The following is a 16,683-nucleotide window of genomic DNA, read 5'->3' as shown; positions in this document are numbered from 1 at the left end:
GAGAGAGAAAAAAAACTTGACTTACATTTGAGCATCTTGACGGCCACTTTGGTGACCCTGTTTGGCTTCTCTTTGTCCATCCCTAAAGCCTCTCCCATCACCACCTGGCCAAAGCAGCCTTCTCCCAGGGGCTTCCCAAGCACCAGTCTAAGTGGGTCACAGGGATAGGAAAAAACAACAAATGTGAGATGATTGAAACAGACAGGCAATGCTCCCATTCAAAGGAGTGTGATGTTATGTCTGTATTTGATAGGTGTGTTCCAGTCCTCTGTGTACCTGTCTCTGGGCAGCTCCCAGCGTGGGTCCTGGGGCAGCTCGTACTCAGACACCCCAGACAGCATAGGAGAGCCGCTGGACGAGAGGCGGGAGGGGCGCACCAACATCACCCCGGAGTGGAGGGAGGAGCTAGAGTCCACTGACACCTGGAATACAGAAGCCTGCCGTTACTCTCTCATAGTGGAGCCAGGGAAGGAACAACAGAGACAGACAGACAGAAGGATATCCAGTGTGTGGACAGAAAATGATGTTAACCCTTCAAAATGTTACTTAAATAAGTCTGATGACACAAAATGTAACAACTAAAACTACTTGAATCCCAGTGGAAGCAGATAGCAGGATGAGACGAACACCTGCCCTCTACTCATACCAACCTGACTCACCTCATGGGCTCTTTGAGGAACCAGAAGCTCGAGGAATTAAGGTTTTTTATTTTCACAAGATAATGAACACTTCCATTTGATAAGAATAAGTGATAGGAATACGTTAAAAAAACTATTAAGATACCATAAAGATTACACTAAATGGGATGAGAAAGCAGAAAAGGTATAAAGATATCAAACCCCCTATCTACTTTCTGTTACCTGTCTGCGCAGGGGGATGCTTTTAGCCAGCTTGTGGACAGCCAGCTGACTGTTGAAGTCACTTTTCTTGGACGAGGTGCGCATCTTGATGATGATGGCCACAGCCACCATGACAGCAATGAGGAAGAAGCCCACACAGTAGATCAGCACTTCCAGGTAGGTTTGGTTGGGTGGTGGGGAGCGGGGGACTGCTGGATGAGGGCAACGCGATGGGGGACAATAGGTCAGCCACACAGGGTCAAATCACACAACAGAGGTCCATGCATTCTCAAATATCAATCGCACTTTCACAACAGGCATGTAACAAAAACACTGAACACACACACACAAACACCACCCTGATACATTCACTAAGACCACTCAGCTGACATGTACAGAAAAACAGAGCCCTTAACACCACTGGCACAGAGAGCGGAGCACAAACTCCTATTGTGGCACCATAATCACTTCTTTCAGGCATAGGGTTTCACTCCACATTCTTTGCCAGTTTGACCAGCAGCCATAGTCTCTAGTGGCAGAGAATGGCCAAGTCCTGTTGAGCTGGGACAAACCCAAATAATACAGAGCCTTGTGCAAACGGATGAGCATTAACACGGATGTACATTAAGTTCAATCTCAGCTTCCTAAAACCATTTTATTTTAATATATTTATTTGTGTGTGCAAAGGCTCGGTTATTCAGGACAACGCGTGTTAACATCACAGACAAAAACCATGCCACTCCACACTATTACACATTTTTCAAACATACACTCATTCATAAATGTAATATATATACTGTATATATATATATATATATATATATATATATGTTATAAATAGAATGTGTTCAGTAGTTTAACTTAAGCTAATTATTTATTTAAAGTAAATGTCCCATTCTGACTTCCTTAGAGCACATAAAATGGTGGTTCTGCATAAAAGCCCAGTTTGGTTTTAAAATGGCTGCTTGTGTGGTGATTATTGGTACAAACAATAGTCATTATGATTCCCTTGTAATTTAGACATTACAAAGTTTGACATTGTCTCTCGCTCTGAGGATCAAAACTACCTATGGACTGAAGACACAAAAGATAAAATGTTTAATCTAATTATCTCCAAAATTTTACAATATGGTTTAAAATTAACATATTGGATGTTTCTTTTTACCTCGCTTTCCGAAAAACACCAGAATGACACAAACACCAGCAACACAAGTGAGCTGTCCTTGTGTCTTGAGGCTGAATGACAAGCAGCTTGATAATTGGACAAATGCCTATTCCAACCCAGAAGAATGAGCCGTCCACTACAGTGAGCCAATTATCAAAGCTAGCCTTAAGAGCAGGCTTCGTCCTCACAGCAGGAAATGACATCAGGGATATATGTCATTTGTAGTGCTTGTCAGAAAACATCAGCCTCACACAGAATCAAATGTAAACACCAAATTGAAACCAGAATGGGAGAAACAAGTTGGAGTGAAACACCAACAGTACTGCCAAACAACCCCTTCTGAATGGAAAACTTCATCTTAAGGCAGTCAAGTAGAAGTGCATTGTAAAGTTACCCGTTAACCATTTGAAACAATGTGGAAAGCTGACAAATGATTATGAAATTGGCAGAGGAAATGGTCATTTATGTATTTTTTTTTTGAGGGTATGAAACACCTAAACTTTCTGATTCAGGAGTTGTCAGTTGAGGTAGATTTTATGGGTCAGATGGGTTGTTTGGCATTCTGTGATTTCTGGAAATCATTTCTCAACATGGACCATACCATCCCATCCAGAAAGGTTGGATGAGCATGGAACCATGCTGACAGGGGAAGGGAGAAGGTTAGTATCACAACTTGGCCTGGCTTCCACACACATCCACATTGCTCACTGAAGTAGGGTCTACAGAGACCATATTCAGATAAATGTGGGCAGTGGATGGTCAAGCCAAAGTGGAGAGGAGGGAGGGGAAGAAGATCAGAGGAGAGAACCATTGATACCTTTAAAAACGATCAACCATGCAGAGTGATGAGAGAACCCGATAGAATTGCCCGCCAAGCAGGTATACTCCCCAGCATCATCAAAAGACACATTCCTCAGTTGGAGGATTTCCATTTCCTTGTCCGTGGTGTTAAGGCCAGCAGTCTAGAAAAGAACAATGGAAGCAGACCCAACAAGAGGCCCAGAGGAAAAATGGGAGGCATGAGTAAAAGATTCTGAAAGGGAAAGACTTCTGGTAGAGGAGGGGACAGGACAGAGGGTGGGTGGGGTGTTCATACTCCCCTCTCAGTCCAACACCATCCCCCCCAAGAGTAAAAACCCATATCTGCCCTCCAGTCAGTTAGTGGAGGAGCTCGTTAGGTAGAGACCGCACCGCAGCACTGAACCCTTCACTGGACCATCACCATTTGAGAAGGAGCAGGGACGGACATCCCATACCCTAAAGACTCATCTCTGCATGCAAGAGATGGGCTACATGGAAAACCCCTCAGCAGAGCACACTCAGCAGAGCACACACACTCAGGGTAGCGGCAGGGTAGCCTAGTGGTTAGAGCGTTGGACTAGTAACCGGAAGGTGACAAGGTACAAATCTGTTGTTCTGCCCCTGAACAGGCAGTTAACCCACTGTTCCTAGGCCGTCATTGAAAATAAGAATTTGTTCTTAACTGACTTGCCTAGTTAAATAAAGGTAAAATAAAAAAATAATATTTTTTATTACTCAAGGCCACACACACACTTCACCATACAACAAATCCACGAGACAAACAGCAGGAGCTCAGGGAAAGGCTGAGTAAGACAGCTGAAAAGTAGGGGGGGGACAAGGCAGTAATAAGAGAGAGGCAGTCAGAGATCTGAGCAGAAGACTTTGAAGGGCGAGGGAGTGAAAGTAACAGCAGTGGATGGCAGGAGAGGCCCTTATTAGGAGGGCACGGGAGAGGCATGGGGCAGGAAAGAGAAAGCAGTCCAACATAAAGCAAGACTAAACACATTCAACCGCTCTGCTGGGAATTTTCCATAGTGTAATTTACAGTCAGGAGCACTGAGGCGGGATAGAAGGAGGGAGGGAGCGAGGGAGGAGAGAAACAGCTGAGGTCATCCCTAAACAAGTCCCTAGGTCTCCAGGTGGCCCTAGCAGCCCCTGGCTGAGGATCTCTATGTGCTGCTGCTGCGTGGGGCGGTTACCTTGGGCCTCATGCCTGACGATGGTCAGCCAGGCCGACTGATTGGCCTCTCCTATATAATTGGACACTTTACATATATACTCCCCGCTCTCCTCCTCAGTGACATTGTAGAGGGTCAACACCTGAGTGTCCGAGCTATTGACCCCAGAGTGCTGGAAACAAAAACATGTCATGTGCAACAACAAATCAAGATGAGGTTGTAACAAATGTCTCTGTTGAATGAGATCACAATCATTTGTTAGCATCGACTTTCCCCTCTCAAGCATAGACTTTTACAAGCCACAGAAAACTACTTACATAGAGGGATAAAATTTACATTTTAGTCATTTAGTAGACACTTATCCAGAGTGACTTACAGAAGCAATTAAGGTGCCTTGCTTAAGGGCACGCCGACAGATTTTTCACTAAGTCGGCTTGGGGATTAGAACCAGAGACCTTTTGGTTACAGGCCCAACGCTCTTAACTGCTAGGCTACCTACCTGCCACATCCTCGAAGAGGGATACTATTTGCCATCCTTTGCCAGACAGTCTTGAAGGGTTATAATAGACATGATGCAACAAGAAATAAAAATGATACAAACTACTCAACAAAAACATGCCCTTAAGACTGTACTACACAATTTCATTGAAATCTAATACGGTTTGGCTGTATTACTACACAGTTGTATGTCTGCATTCCCCCAAGCATAACTTAGGGTGTCATCTCTTACTTAATGGAGGTTTTCACATTTAGTTCCTGACTGAACAGAACAAACGCAGCTATGTTGTGTCCTGTGTAGACTGGTGGTGGACCCAGTCAGTGCGCTAAAGTGCCCCTACCTTGAGGACGCGGACGTAGGGTAAGCCATCAGGGCCAACGCGACTCCCATTGACCTCGATGTGCTTCAGCCACTGGATGTGAGGCTGGGGGTCGCTGAACACCTTACACTCAAACGCCACGTCACTGCCCACCACCGCAGTGAGATTGGCTGGCAGTCCGGCCTGCAGGATGGGTCTGTGTGGGGAACGCTCTGCAACGGATACACACAGACGCATGACAATCACATTAAAATACAAACATTAATAACAAAAAAGACACACAGCGATAACATACAAAGACACCTTAAATCACATACGAAGACACGTCAAAGACATAGTCGTGGAGAATCCTAGCGGTCAGCGCAACAGAAATACCTTGGTAAAAGCCACCATGGATTATCATTGGAAAACAACAGCAAATGATTAGGCTATGTTTCTAGTTCATTCCAGTAATGAATAAGCATTGAGGCATGGCTGATCTGGGAAAGTAAAAGACAACAGGAGGAGGACAGCTCTGTCAGTCTGGCCTTGGTAGAGGTTGATCTCAGGCCAGGTTACAAGGTTACCCAGATCTCATGTCCTTTCACTACTTACAGACGGTAATTTCACAGCCAGGGAAATAGCAGTTCCCCCAACTACTCTGCCGCCTGTATAATTGCTGCCATTTTCCCCAAATTACTGGAAACACAAGCTTGCAGACAAGTTTCGAGCCATTGCCCTGAGAGAGAAATGTTCTCCGGGTGCCATTTTGATGACTGATAACTTGCCAAACCATACTAATGAGCCCAGCATCTGGCAGGGAAACAAAATGTTCAGGCTTCATTTGCTTTCCTGATACAGAGATGAGTGTGGCGCTTTGCACACATTTTGTAGAATTACTCTGTCTGCAAAATGATCTCACAGTTGACCGAGGTTGGGGAGTGAAGTCACGCCAACACAGGCCCTGGCCGCAAATATCCCAGGAGACACCACTGTCTGTGGAGGTGGAGCTTTGATTTATAGAACCAATGGAGCATGAGTAAGTCACAGGGCAGGTCCAGGATGAAATAATAATTGCACCTTTTCAGACAGCTTCATTGGCAGGGCCACAACGTAAACAAGGTTAATAAAAATAAAAAAATGCTAATTTGACAACAGTTCAGACCATATGACTCTCTCCTTGGAAAAAGGGCACACCATTACTTTGATTACTAGGGCCTAGTGTTGTAAACCATTAGCGATATTGAACCAACAACACACTTAAGCTACATAAATATCCAATTGATGATTAAACCAGGTGAATGGATTAGCAAGGAATTTCCCCGATAGAAATGACCCGGAGAGGAAAGAGACTTACCAACAACATCCAGCTGGTAAGTGTGGTTGATGCTTCCATGTTTGTTTTCAACTACACAGGTGTAGTTCCCCTTGTCAGATGGCACCACAGACTCCATGATGATGGTCCACATGTGTTCTCGAACCTACACATTGGAGAAGAGAAAAGGTAAAATATTTAGTCAGAGGAGGAAGTATTGAATGCACTTCCAGGTGACAGCTGGTCCAACTGAAGCACTAAGACTTAAATAGATCCCCAAAGACCCAGACTTTCACAAAACGTCCTGTAACACCTACTATAAAACACTTTAGTGAGACACTTGTGTCTAGATTATAAAAAAAGATGGTCAAGCCAGCCTGATACAACACTACTCATTCAAAAGTTCATTTCTGGAATTATTATTTTCTTTGACATTGGGGTGTACATAACCTCTCAAGAGCACATTTCATTTGTCATGCTGCTAGTTAGTTATTTGTACAAAATGGGGAAAAATGTACGAGTTCAATGATGTGTAATGAAATGCAGATCAAACCAAAATTACTTGTATTTATTTTACCATCCACAGGAAGGAGGAGGAACTTGCTATCAGTCATATGTCATATAATGTCATATAAAACTATATTGTGCTCCATTGCTTGAGGCACAGTACATTAATGCACTCTTGGAAACATATTGGAGCGGGGAAACGGTTTTCTTAGTGGTTACATGACTTGTCACAACCTGCTCTGGGAAAAACTGTAGTTGACGATGACCAGGTTACATCCTATGCACATCTAAGGCTAAATCCTGTTCTCTATATTCCAAGTTATTACTTTTCTTCCATATATCTGACCAAGACCGGCAGTGTGTGATTAAACTAACAAACCTCTCAGGCAATGGCGACATCAAACATTCGTACACAGGGCCTGCGTTAAGGTTTCCCTCATTTAGCTTAAATGAGCTGGGGTTCCACAGCTGCTTTTGGCCAGATGTGTTGTGCTTGGGTTAATACATGTGGTCTGTGTTATTCCCCCTGCCTGCCCTCTCCATACATTAAGACTATATAAACAATGGAGCTGTGGTCATAAAACCAAAGCGTGGGGGTGGGGGTTTGGGCGGCGAGCCTCGTTCATAGACGTCCCCAGCTGCCCATCTAGACCTTTGCACCTTGACTGAAAAAACAGCAGCCAGATGGTAAAGTGTGCTGCGTGGCGGAGTGAAGGCAGCTGAAAGGAAACTCCTTAATGTGTCCCGGGGGGGGGGGGGGGGGGCTGCCGAGGACATGGCTGGACAACACCTTGATGGGAAGAGCAGATGCACAGGACCCTAGACTCCTACAACATCCCAGCACATCCTACATGAGGCTGTCGCAAGCCAACACACTCACCTTCGTCCGCTACACGGCACGGATATGGTCAACTTTAAAAGCCAAGCGCACAGTATACACATGCTATCTGCACCAGGGAAAAGAAAAGGAAACAGACTCATCATCACCACCACGCCCATTATTGTTTACCCCGTCTCACTTCCTCTGTGACAGTGAGCTGTCCTGTCCTGCTCCCCAGCACTGAGATGGGGGAGATCTGCAGGATTTATTCCGTCTCCTCATTATAAACAAATTTCCTTTGAGAAGTTGGTTTTGCTATACGCAGAGAAATCTGGACTGAAAACAAATGCTGTAAACAGCAGATACCCAGATATGTTAAATGAGGACAGTCAGGCGTATTCTGCCTCCAGGGCTGAAATTGGCATCCTCGAGGCATGCTTTTTTGTGGCACAATCATCCCGTTGTGGCATTGGATTTCACTTTGCATTGTTCCCTAGTCAGGTGCGACATGCCTCTAATGCTGGGGGTGGGGGTTGGTGATGTAACAGTGACGAGATCACCATCACACCTGCACTCATGTTCAGGGAGTTTGGGGATATTCAATTAGGATAATACAGTATGGTCTCTAGCCATCCAGTACCAAGAGGTGAATACAGGGAGGGGGTTTACCTTGAAGCCCCCGATGCGCTGATCCCTCTTGAATTCCTTGCTGTTCTTGAACCACTTGAGTGTGGGGGTGGGGTTTCCACTGGCCTGGCAGCGGAACTTGACCGTCTTACTGGCTGGGACAGCATGCAGCTTTTTCTCCATCTTCTCGGGCTGAGCCCACTGAGGGGACATTGCTGAGGAACAATGGGGAGAAAGAGAGAACACTTAAAACACCTATTCTGACAGAAGAATTGACAACCATTGTGTGTGCAGGTAGTTTCCATCTGGCTTAGGAGAGTTCTATACAACGATCCACAACAACAGTACAAGTCAAGTGACAATTTCCAGTTTTGCTTAAAAACATACAAAACTCCAGTATAGGATTGCCTAGTCTCTTGGGGCCCAAGGTCGTCGTCAGGGGTGCCCGCCACGCTAGCTGCTTACTTCCCTGTGGGCACATGGCGTTCACCAGACGGCAGTAGCCAGCTGACCACGCCTGACTGGCTTTATAACGCAGCGTAGACAAACAGTAATCAGGGGACGTCTGGAATGTACTGAGTTTAGTCACCCGTGTGACATTCCTTACTCAAGTGTAAACAGCAGTGTGGGGTGCTACTGGCCCTCTGAATCACAACTGTGAACAAATCACTCTTATATGAACAGAAAATGCCTAATAGGTGAATCACATATGAAATGTAACAGGAAACAGGGCTGTCATGTTAAGTTCAGAGCATTAACCTCAACAGGAGCAGAATAGGGTCCAAGCCCAGACCTGGTCTACCATTCCAGTGACAGGTGGTAGGGCTGGGAGGATCAGACACTTACGTAAAAGCTTTTGACTGCTAGACATCTTTGCCTCCTCTGAGGAAGACTCATCCTCCTCGTCTTCATCTTCAGAGGATGCCAGGATATCAACTGGTGAATAGGCAGATAGGACAATATATGTCATTTGACTCGGGCTTAGCTGCATTACCACGTACCTTGAATTGTTTCTCTCTACAGGACCAGTGATTTGAGCCCTCAGTGGTAGCTTTGACCTTACCTGTGACATTGACAGAGAAGTAAGAGCTGTGGTTGCCAAAGGTGACGCAGGTGTACAGGCCAGAGTCAGCCGGCTCCACCCCCTCGATCTCCAGCTGGCCGTCTCGTAAGCGTGTGTGCTCCCCGTCCACCACCACTGCATGGTCCTTGGTCCAATTGACTGACTCGGTTTTACAGCTCAGCTCCAGTCGGTCCCCAGGGTAAAGGGTGTAGCGCTCTGCTTGGATTTCCACAGGTGGCACAGGGATGACTAGGGTACAAACAGGGAAAGGAGTGAGGGCCTGATCACCGACAACGATAAGACTATAGAGAAGAGGTCAGAGACCTGGCAGTGTGGTGCCTGGACAACAACCTCTTCCTCAATCTTGTTAAGACAAGACAAAGGAGCGGATTTTGGACTACAGGAAACAGAGGGCAGAGCACGCCTCCATTCACATTAACGGGGCTGTAGCGGAGCGGGTTGAGAGCTTCCAGTTCCTCGGTGTCCACATCACTAAGGACCTATCATGGTCCAAACACACCAACACAGTCGTGAAGAAGGCACGTCAACGCCTCTTCTCCCTCAGGAGGTTGAAAAGATTTGGAATGGGCCCTCAGATCACCAAAATGTTCTACAGCTGCACCGTTGAGAGCATCTTGACTGGCTGCATCACCGCTTAGTATGGCAAGCTTGACATCCGACCGCAAGGCGCTACAGAGGGTAGTGCGTACAGCCCAGTACATCACTGGGGCAGAGCTCCCTGCCATACAGGATCTCTATACCAGGCAGTGTCAGAGGAAGGCCCAAACATTTTTCAAAAAGACCCTAGTCACCCAAGCCACAGACTGGTAACGGGGAGAACAAACGGCAACCAGTACCAAAGCACAAAATCTGGACCCAACAGGACCCTGAACAGTTTCTACCCCCAAGCCATACGACTGCTAAACAAGACTGCTAAATAGCTAATAAACGGCTACCCGGACTACCTGTATTGATCTTTTTTTGCACCGACTACGCACACACACATGCATGCATACTGACACCACACACACACACACACACACTACTGTTTATTATCTATCCTGTTGCCTAGTCACTTTACCCCTACCTACATGTACAGTACATAGCTACCTCAACAACCTTGTACCTCTGCACATCGACTCATCGTACTGGTCGCACATCGTACTGGTACTCCTTGTGTACATAGTCATGTTGTTATTTTCTACTCCCTGTATAGAGCCATGTTGTTATGTTCTACTCCCTGTATAGAGCCATGTTATGTTCTACTCCCTGTATAGAGCCATGTTATGTTCTACTCCCTGTATAGAGCCATGTTATGTTCTACTCCCTGTATAGAGCCATGTTATGTTCTACTCCCTGTATAGAGCCATGTTATGTTCTACTCCCTGTATAGAGCCATGTTATGTTCTACTCCCTGTATAGAGCCATGTTATGTTCTACTCCCTGTATAGAGCCATGTTATGTTCTACTCCCTGTATAGAGCCATGTTATGTTCTACTCCCTGTATAGAGCCATGTTATGTTCTACTCCCTGTATAGAGCCATGTTATGTTCTACTCCCTGTATAGAGCCATGTTATGTTCTACTCCCTGTATAGAGCCATGTTATGTTCTACTCCCTGTATAGAGCCATGTTATGTTCTACTCCCTGTATAGAGCCATGTTATGTTCTACTCCATGTATAGAGCCATGTTATGTTCTACTCCCTGTATAGAGCCATGGTATGTTCTACTCCCTGTATAGAGCCATGTTATGTTCTACTCCCTGTATAGAGCCATGTTATGTTCTACTCCCTGTATAGAGCCATGTTATGTTCTACTCCCTGTATAGAGCCATGTTATGTTCTACTCCCTGTATAGAGCCATGTTATGTTCTACTCCCTGTATAGAGCCATGTTAATCTTACTTGTTATTGTTATTCAGTATGTATTTATTCCTTGTGTCACTGTTTCTATTTTTTATCTTATCTTTATCCCTACATTGTTGGAAAAGGACCAGTAAGTAAGCATTTCACTGTTATTCTACACCGATTGTTGTCCTACACCTACAAAGCATGTGACAAATACAATTTTGAGGGCTGAGTACCTTCCAGTACAATAGTATACATAAAAAAATGCAGGCCAGGTCCAACTAACACAATAACTTAATCACTGGGCAAATAGTAAAACCACAGACAGACTCAATTGTTCATATGATACTGGGAGATGCATATCAACATTTATGTAATAGTATACAGCAGGAGACAGCATATAGTATCCACAACAACCAGTCTTGAGGAAATGTATTGAAGAAAAAAGTGCATAAATCAAAAGTGCCAAAAACTCAACCTAAAATCTGCAACATGTCTGACATTCGGTAAATGTCCAAAAAGCTCATATACTGTAATGCAACCATTAGTCTAAATGTTGTGCCCAGCTACATGAGAAAGGAATGACAAAGACAAGGGAGCAGCTCTTTCCTCGATGTCCCTGAAAGAACCATCGTCCACATTCACGGGCAGCTTATTGAATCTAGGCTCGTTTGCGTTTGCAGAGCTGAAAATCGAGCTTCAGCCTCTTACCTTTTTCACCCAATCCCTGCCTATCCTCTCTCTTAAATTAAATCTCACCCCGAATTAGTCAAGGGCCAAATTGTGAGGCTGGCAAGGAGCTCCTCGGGAGAGGAAGGTGGAATTAGATTTGAGGAATGGGGAGGAGGACGGCGACACAGAGATAGACACCTGAGCCCCTGTTCTCTACGACTACATAGTTGACCAGGGGGAGGGGGTAACCCAATTATGTTGACACATTGTCCATCACAACGGTGTTGTCTGTCTGGTTACAAAAGCACACAGCGTCACAAGCTAAACTTGCCTGGGAGTCTTGCTCTTTACGGGGAAATTTGTTGAGTAGACACTGGAACAGTATTAGAGGACAAAGTGGTCTGAATCCTAGCTATAGGCTGCGGACTGGGCGATACAGTGAAAAAGCCATCTTTGCCATTTCCAGATGGTAATGTCGGTCACAAACACTGTGGCCCAAATACATGTTCTGCATCCTTTGCCATTCTCATTGCTCCTCTGTCACAACTATCTGTGCATCTCACGTACCTACAGTGGGGCAAAAAAAGTATTTAGTCAGCCACCAATTGTGCAAGTTCTCCCACTTAAAAAGACTTACACTTACACTTCAACTATGACAGACAAAATGAGAGAAAGAAAATCCAGAAAATCACATTGTAGGATTTTTAATTTGTTTATGTGCAAATTATGGTGGAAAATAAGTATTTGGTCAATAACAAAAGTTTCTCAATACTTTGTTATATATCCTTTGTTGGCAATGACAAAGGTCAAATGTTTTCTGTAAGTCTTCACAAGGTTTTCACACACTGTTGCTGGTATTTTGGCCCATTCCTCCATGCAGATCTCCTCTAGAGCAGTGGTGTTTTGGGGCTGTTGCTGGGCAACACAGACTTTCAACTCCCTCCAAAGATTTTCTTTGGGGGTTGAGATCTGGAGACTGGCTAGGCCACTCCAGAACCTTGAAATGCTTCTTACGAAGCCACTCCTTCATTGCCTGGCTGCCCAGTGTTTGGGATCATTGTCATTCTGAAAGACCCAGCCACGTTTCATCTTCAATGCCCTTGCTGATGGTAGGCTTTGTTACTTTGGTCCCAGCTCTCTGCAGGTCATTCACTAGGTCCCCCCGTGTGGTTCTGGGATTTTTGCTCACCGTTCTTGTGATCATTTTGACCCCACGGGGTGAGATCTTGCGTGGAGCCCCAGATCAAGGGAGATTATCAATGGTCTTGTAGGTCTTCCATTTCCTAATAATTGCTCCCACAGTTGATTTCTTCAAACCAAGATGCTTACCTATTGCAGATTCAGTCTTCCCAGCCTGGTGCAGATCTACAATTTTGTTTCTATTGTCCTTTGACAGCTCTTTGGTCTTGGCCATAGTGGAGTTTGGAGTGTGACTGTTTGAGGTTGTGGAGAGGAGTCTATTATACTGATAACAAGTTCAACAGGTGCCATTAATACAGGTAACAAGTGGAGGACAGAGGAGCCTCTTAAAGAAGAAGTTACAGGTCTGTGAGAGCCAGAAATCTTGCTTGTTTGTAGGTGACCAAATACTTATTTTCCACCATAATTTGCAAATAAATTCTTTAAAAATCCTACAATGTGATTTTCTGGATTTCTTTTTCTCATTTTGTCTGTCATAGTTGAAGTGTACCTATGATGAAAATTACAGGCCTCTTTCATCTTTTTAAGTGGGAGAACTTGCACAAATTGGTGGCTGACTAAATACTTTTTTGCCCCACTGTATATCCTTGATGGATTAAAATCCATACATTCCAACAATTATGATTCCAAGAACGTGGAATCCCAAATGCTTCTAGACATAATCTAAAGATCGCTTGGTTATGAACAGATAACCTACAGATTGATGTAAAGAAAAGTTAGTGTTGTTGAATCTACTCTCTTCCTGGGTCCAAAGAAGACAGATTCTTGGTGCGTTCATAATGAAGTGAAGACTGAACATACAGCACACTGCTACATGTTCCTCCAACACAGGGAGCACACCCATATACCATACCCTCAGGACAACGTTAGCAAACCTGATCACAGTAATCCCTCCCTCCATCTCAACAAAGGCCCCTCAACAATAAAGGGGAGAGAGAAAGAGTGTGTGCACAAGAGAATGAGGGAGAGAGAGAGAGTTAGGGCCTGCAGTGGCAAGTTCTAGTGCCAGTTGCCATGGTGACCCTCAGTTGGGCCTAGTAAAGGTATTTCCTGGATCACATATGTCTGACAGGCCCTTAATCCCAGCAGGAAAAGGGGCCAGGGGGTAGGATCAACTTTCTCCTCAAAAACAAAACCAAAGGGAAGGGGGGGACGGGAAGCCCAGAACTATCCAATTGAGACTTGGGCTAAAATGTTAAGGGCTCCACCATGCTCTGTGTGGGGCCATGATCTTGCTTGTTTTTTCCCTCCTCGTCCTAAACCTGATAAGGCTATGTCAACATTAGTTATTAATCTAGCTAAATATCCCATGAAAGATGTACAAAATGTACATGTTACTGTTGTGAAGCAAAGTCAATCCGGTTTTATGATTACAGCTGGGAACAGCAACCAAGTACAATATTGTCATCACTATTGAGGAGCAGACATTAGAGGTCGACCGATTATGATTTTTCAACATCGATACCGATTATTGGAGGACACAAGAAAAAAAAGCCGATACCGATTAATCGGCCGATTTTTTAAATGTATTTGTAATAATGACAATTACAACAATACTGAATGAACACTTATTTTAACTTAATATAGTACATCAATAAAATCAATTTAGCCTCAAATAAATAATGAAACATGTTCAATTTGGTTTAAATAATGCAAAAACAAAGTGTTGGAGAAGAAAGTAAAAGTGCATTATGTGCCATGTAAGAAAGCTAACGTTTATGTTCCTTGCTCAGAACATGAGAACATATGAAAGCTGGTGGTTCCTCCGTCTTCAATATTCCCAGGTAAGAAGTTTTAGGTTGTAGGTATTATAGGAATTATAGGACTATTTCTCTCTATACCATATTTCATACACCTTTGGATGTTTTTATAGGCACTTTAGTATTGCCAGTGTAACAGTATAACTTATGTACCTCTCCTCGCTCCTACCTGGGCTCAAACCAGGAACACAATGACATCGTTGTCGTGCAGAGTAAGGGGAACAACTACTCCAAGTCTCAGAGCGAGTGACGTTTGAACCGCTATTAGCGCGTATCCCGCTAACTAGCTAGCCATTTCACATCACATTGTTACACCAGCCTAATCTCGGGAGTTGATAGGCTTGAAGTCATAAACAGCAGCGCTGCTGGCAAAACGCACGACTGTGCTGTTTGAATGAATGCTTATGAGCCTGCTGGTGCCTACCATCGCTCAGTCAGACTGCTCTATCAAATCATAGACTTAATTATAATATAATAACACACAGAAATACGAGCCTTAGGTCATTAATAGGGTCAAATCCGGAAACTATCATCTCGAAAACAAGACGTTTATTCTTTCAGTGAAATACGGACCGTTCCGTATTTTATCTAACGGGTGGCATCCAGTCTAAATATTCCTGTTACATTGCACAACCTTCAATGTTATGTCATAATTATGTAAAATTCTGGCAAATTAGTTCGCAATGAGCCAGGTGGCCCAAACTGTTGCATATACCCTGACTCTGCGTGCAATGAACGAAAGAGAAATGACACAATTTCACCTGGTGAAATGCTAACCTTTCATCTGGTGCCTGCTAACCTGGATTTCTTTTAGCTAAATATGCAGGTTTAAAAATACATACTTCTGTGTATTGATTTTAAGAAAGGCATTGATGTTTATGGTTGGGTACACGTTGGAGCAACGACAGTCCTTTTTCGCGAATGCGCACTGCATCGATTATATGCAACACAGGACACGCTAGATAAACTAGTAATATCATCAACCATGTGTAGTTATAACTAGTGATTATGATTGATTAGGTTGAATGCTAGCTAGCAATTTACCTTGGCTTCTTACTGCAGTCGCGTAACAGGCGGGCTCCTTGTGAGGCAGGTGGTTAGAGCGTTGGACTAGTTAACCGTAAGGTTGCAAGATTGAATCCCTGAGCTGACAAGGTACAAATCTGTCGTTCTGCCCCTGAACAAGGCAGTTAACCCACCGTTCCTAGGCCGTCATTGAAAATAAGAATGTGTTCTTAACTGACTTGCCTAGTTAAATAAAGATTAAATAAAGGTGTAAAAAAATACATTTTTTTATTTTTTTTTAATCTGCAAAATCAGTGTCAACAATTACCGATTTCCGATTGTTATGAAAACTTGAAATCGGCCCTAATTAAATCGGCCATTCCGATTAATCGGTCAACCTCTAGCAGACATACCTTGCATACATAATAACCAGATTTCTTTCTTCTAAATGGGAGGATCAAGTGAGGAGCGCACATGCTGTAAGGACATTCAGTCAATGTCTAATTGAGGCCTGTCTAGTTTATGTATTTGGAAAGAAAGAGTCATCTTAACTAATACTGTGAGTCACAGTATTTTCACAAACAGTCATTCCATCATTATTTACATTCAGTAAGTGGTATCTGTGTGTAACTCAGAATATAAAAGGTGAACAGACAGCTAGCCCATTAGGAAATTGTGGCTCAGTTAATCCTCCTGCTTCAATGATTGGATCAGAGACCATATTTTCAGAAAGCACCCCAGCTGGAATATTCCTGCTTGCATGCTTTCTTCCAACTATTTGGAAAAATTGATTGACATTCCTGAAAATCAACTTAATTACACAAAATCATGAAAGGTATTTTGACCGAGAAGTAAGCATGCAAGATAGGGTTTGAACAAAAATAAGTTAGTGAGTCTATGAGCGCAGGACTGAATCCAAAAATGGAACATATCAGTCTATAGAACCTGTGCTGGCTTCCAGATAGGAAGCAATATGCCATGTGAATGACTGTTGGGATTTCCTGCCGGAGTGGAATAGCAGACAGGAATAGCAGGAAGTGAGAACACAGGGTCTATTAGCAAACGCAAAAGTTTACATTAATGGGATA

At 43.9% G+C, this 16,683-nt stretch overlaps 1 protein-coding gene across 8 annotated transcripts in view; it reads right to left on the bottom strand.

Annotated features, from left to right (window-relative positions):
- Window positions 1-16,683, bottom strand: part of fgfr1a (fibroblast growth factor receptor 1a) — a 40,944-nt gene that overhangs the window by 3,935 nt on the left and 20,326 nt on the right. For 3 of the 8 annotated variants that reach the window (XM_036935832.1, XM_021621443.2, XM_021621446.2), the window contains exons 3-11: window positions 9,113-9,361; window positions 8,896-8,985; window positions 8,092-8,264; window positions 6,138-6,261; window positions 4,823-5,013; window positions 4,005-4,155; window positions 855-1,051; window positions 277-422; window positions 26-147 (exon numbers count right to left, since the gene is read on the bottom strand). In XM_036935832.1, coding sequence (XP_036791727.1) covers window positions 26-147; window positions 277-422; window positions 855-1,051; window positions 4,005-4,155; window positions 4,823-5,013; window positions 6,138-6,261; window positions 8,092-8,264; window positions 8,896-8,985; window positions 9,113-9,361 — 1,443 coding nt within the window. Of the gene's footprint in view, window positions 1-25; window positions 148-276; window positions 423-854; window positions 1,052-2,821; window positions 2,967-4,004; window positions 4,156-4,822; window positions 5,014-6,137; window positions 6,262-8,091; window positions 8,265-8,895; window positions 8,986-9,112; window positions 9,362-16,683 lie in introns of all 8 variants that reach the window. The other 5 variants (XM_021621445.2, XM_021621447.2, XM_021621444.2 and 2 more) reach the window with 4 other exon arrangements.

Source organism: Oncorhynchus mykiss, chromosome 11, assembly GCF_013265735.2.
Source record: "Oncorhynchus mykiss isolate Arlee chromosome 11, USDA_OmykA_1.1, whole genome shotgun sequence".
NCBI lineage: Eukaryota > Metazoa > Chordata > Actinopteri > Salmoniformes > Salmonidae > Oncorhynchus > Oncorhynchus mykiss.
Note: the sequence above shows the minus strand (reverse complement) of the source record. Positions and strands in the feature narration are given on the sequence as shown.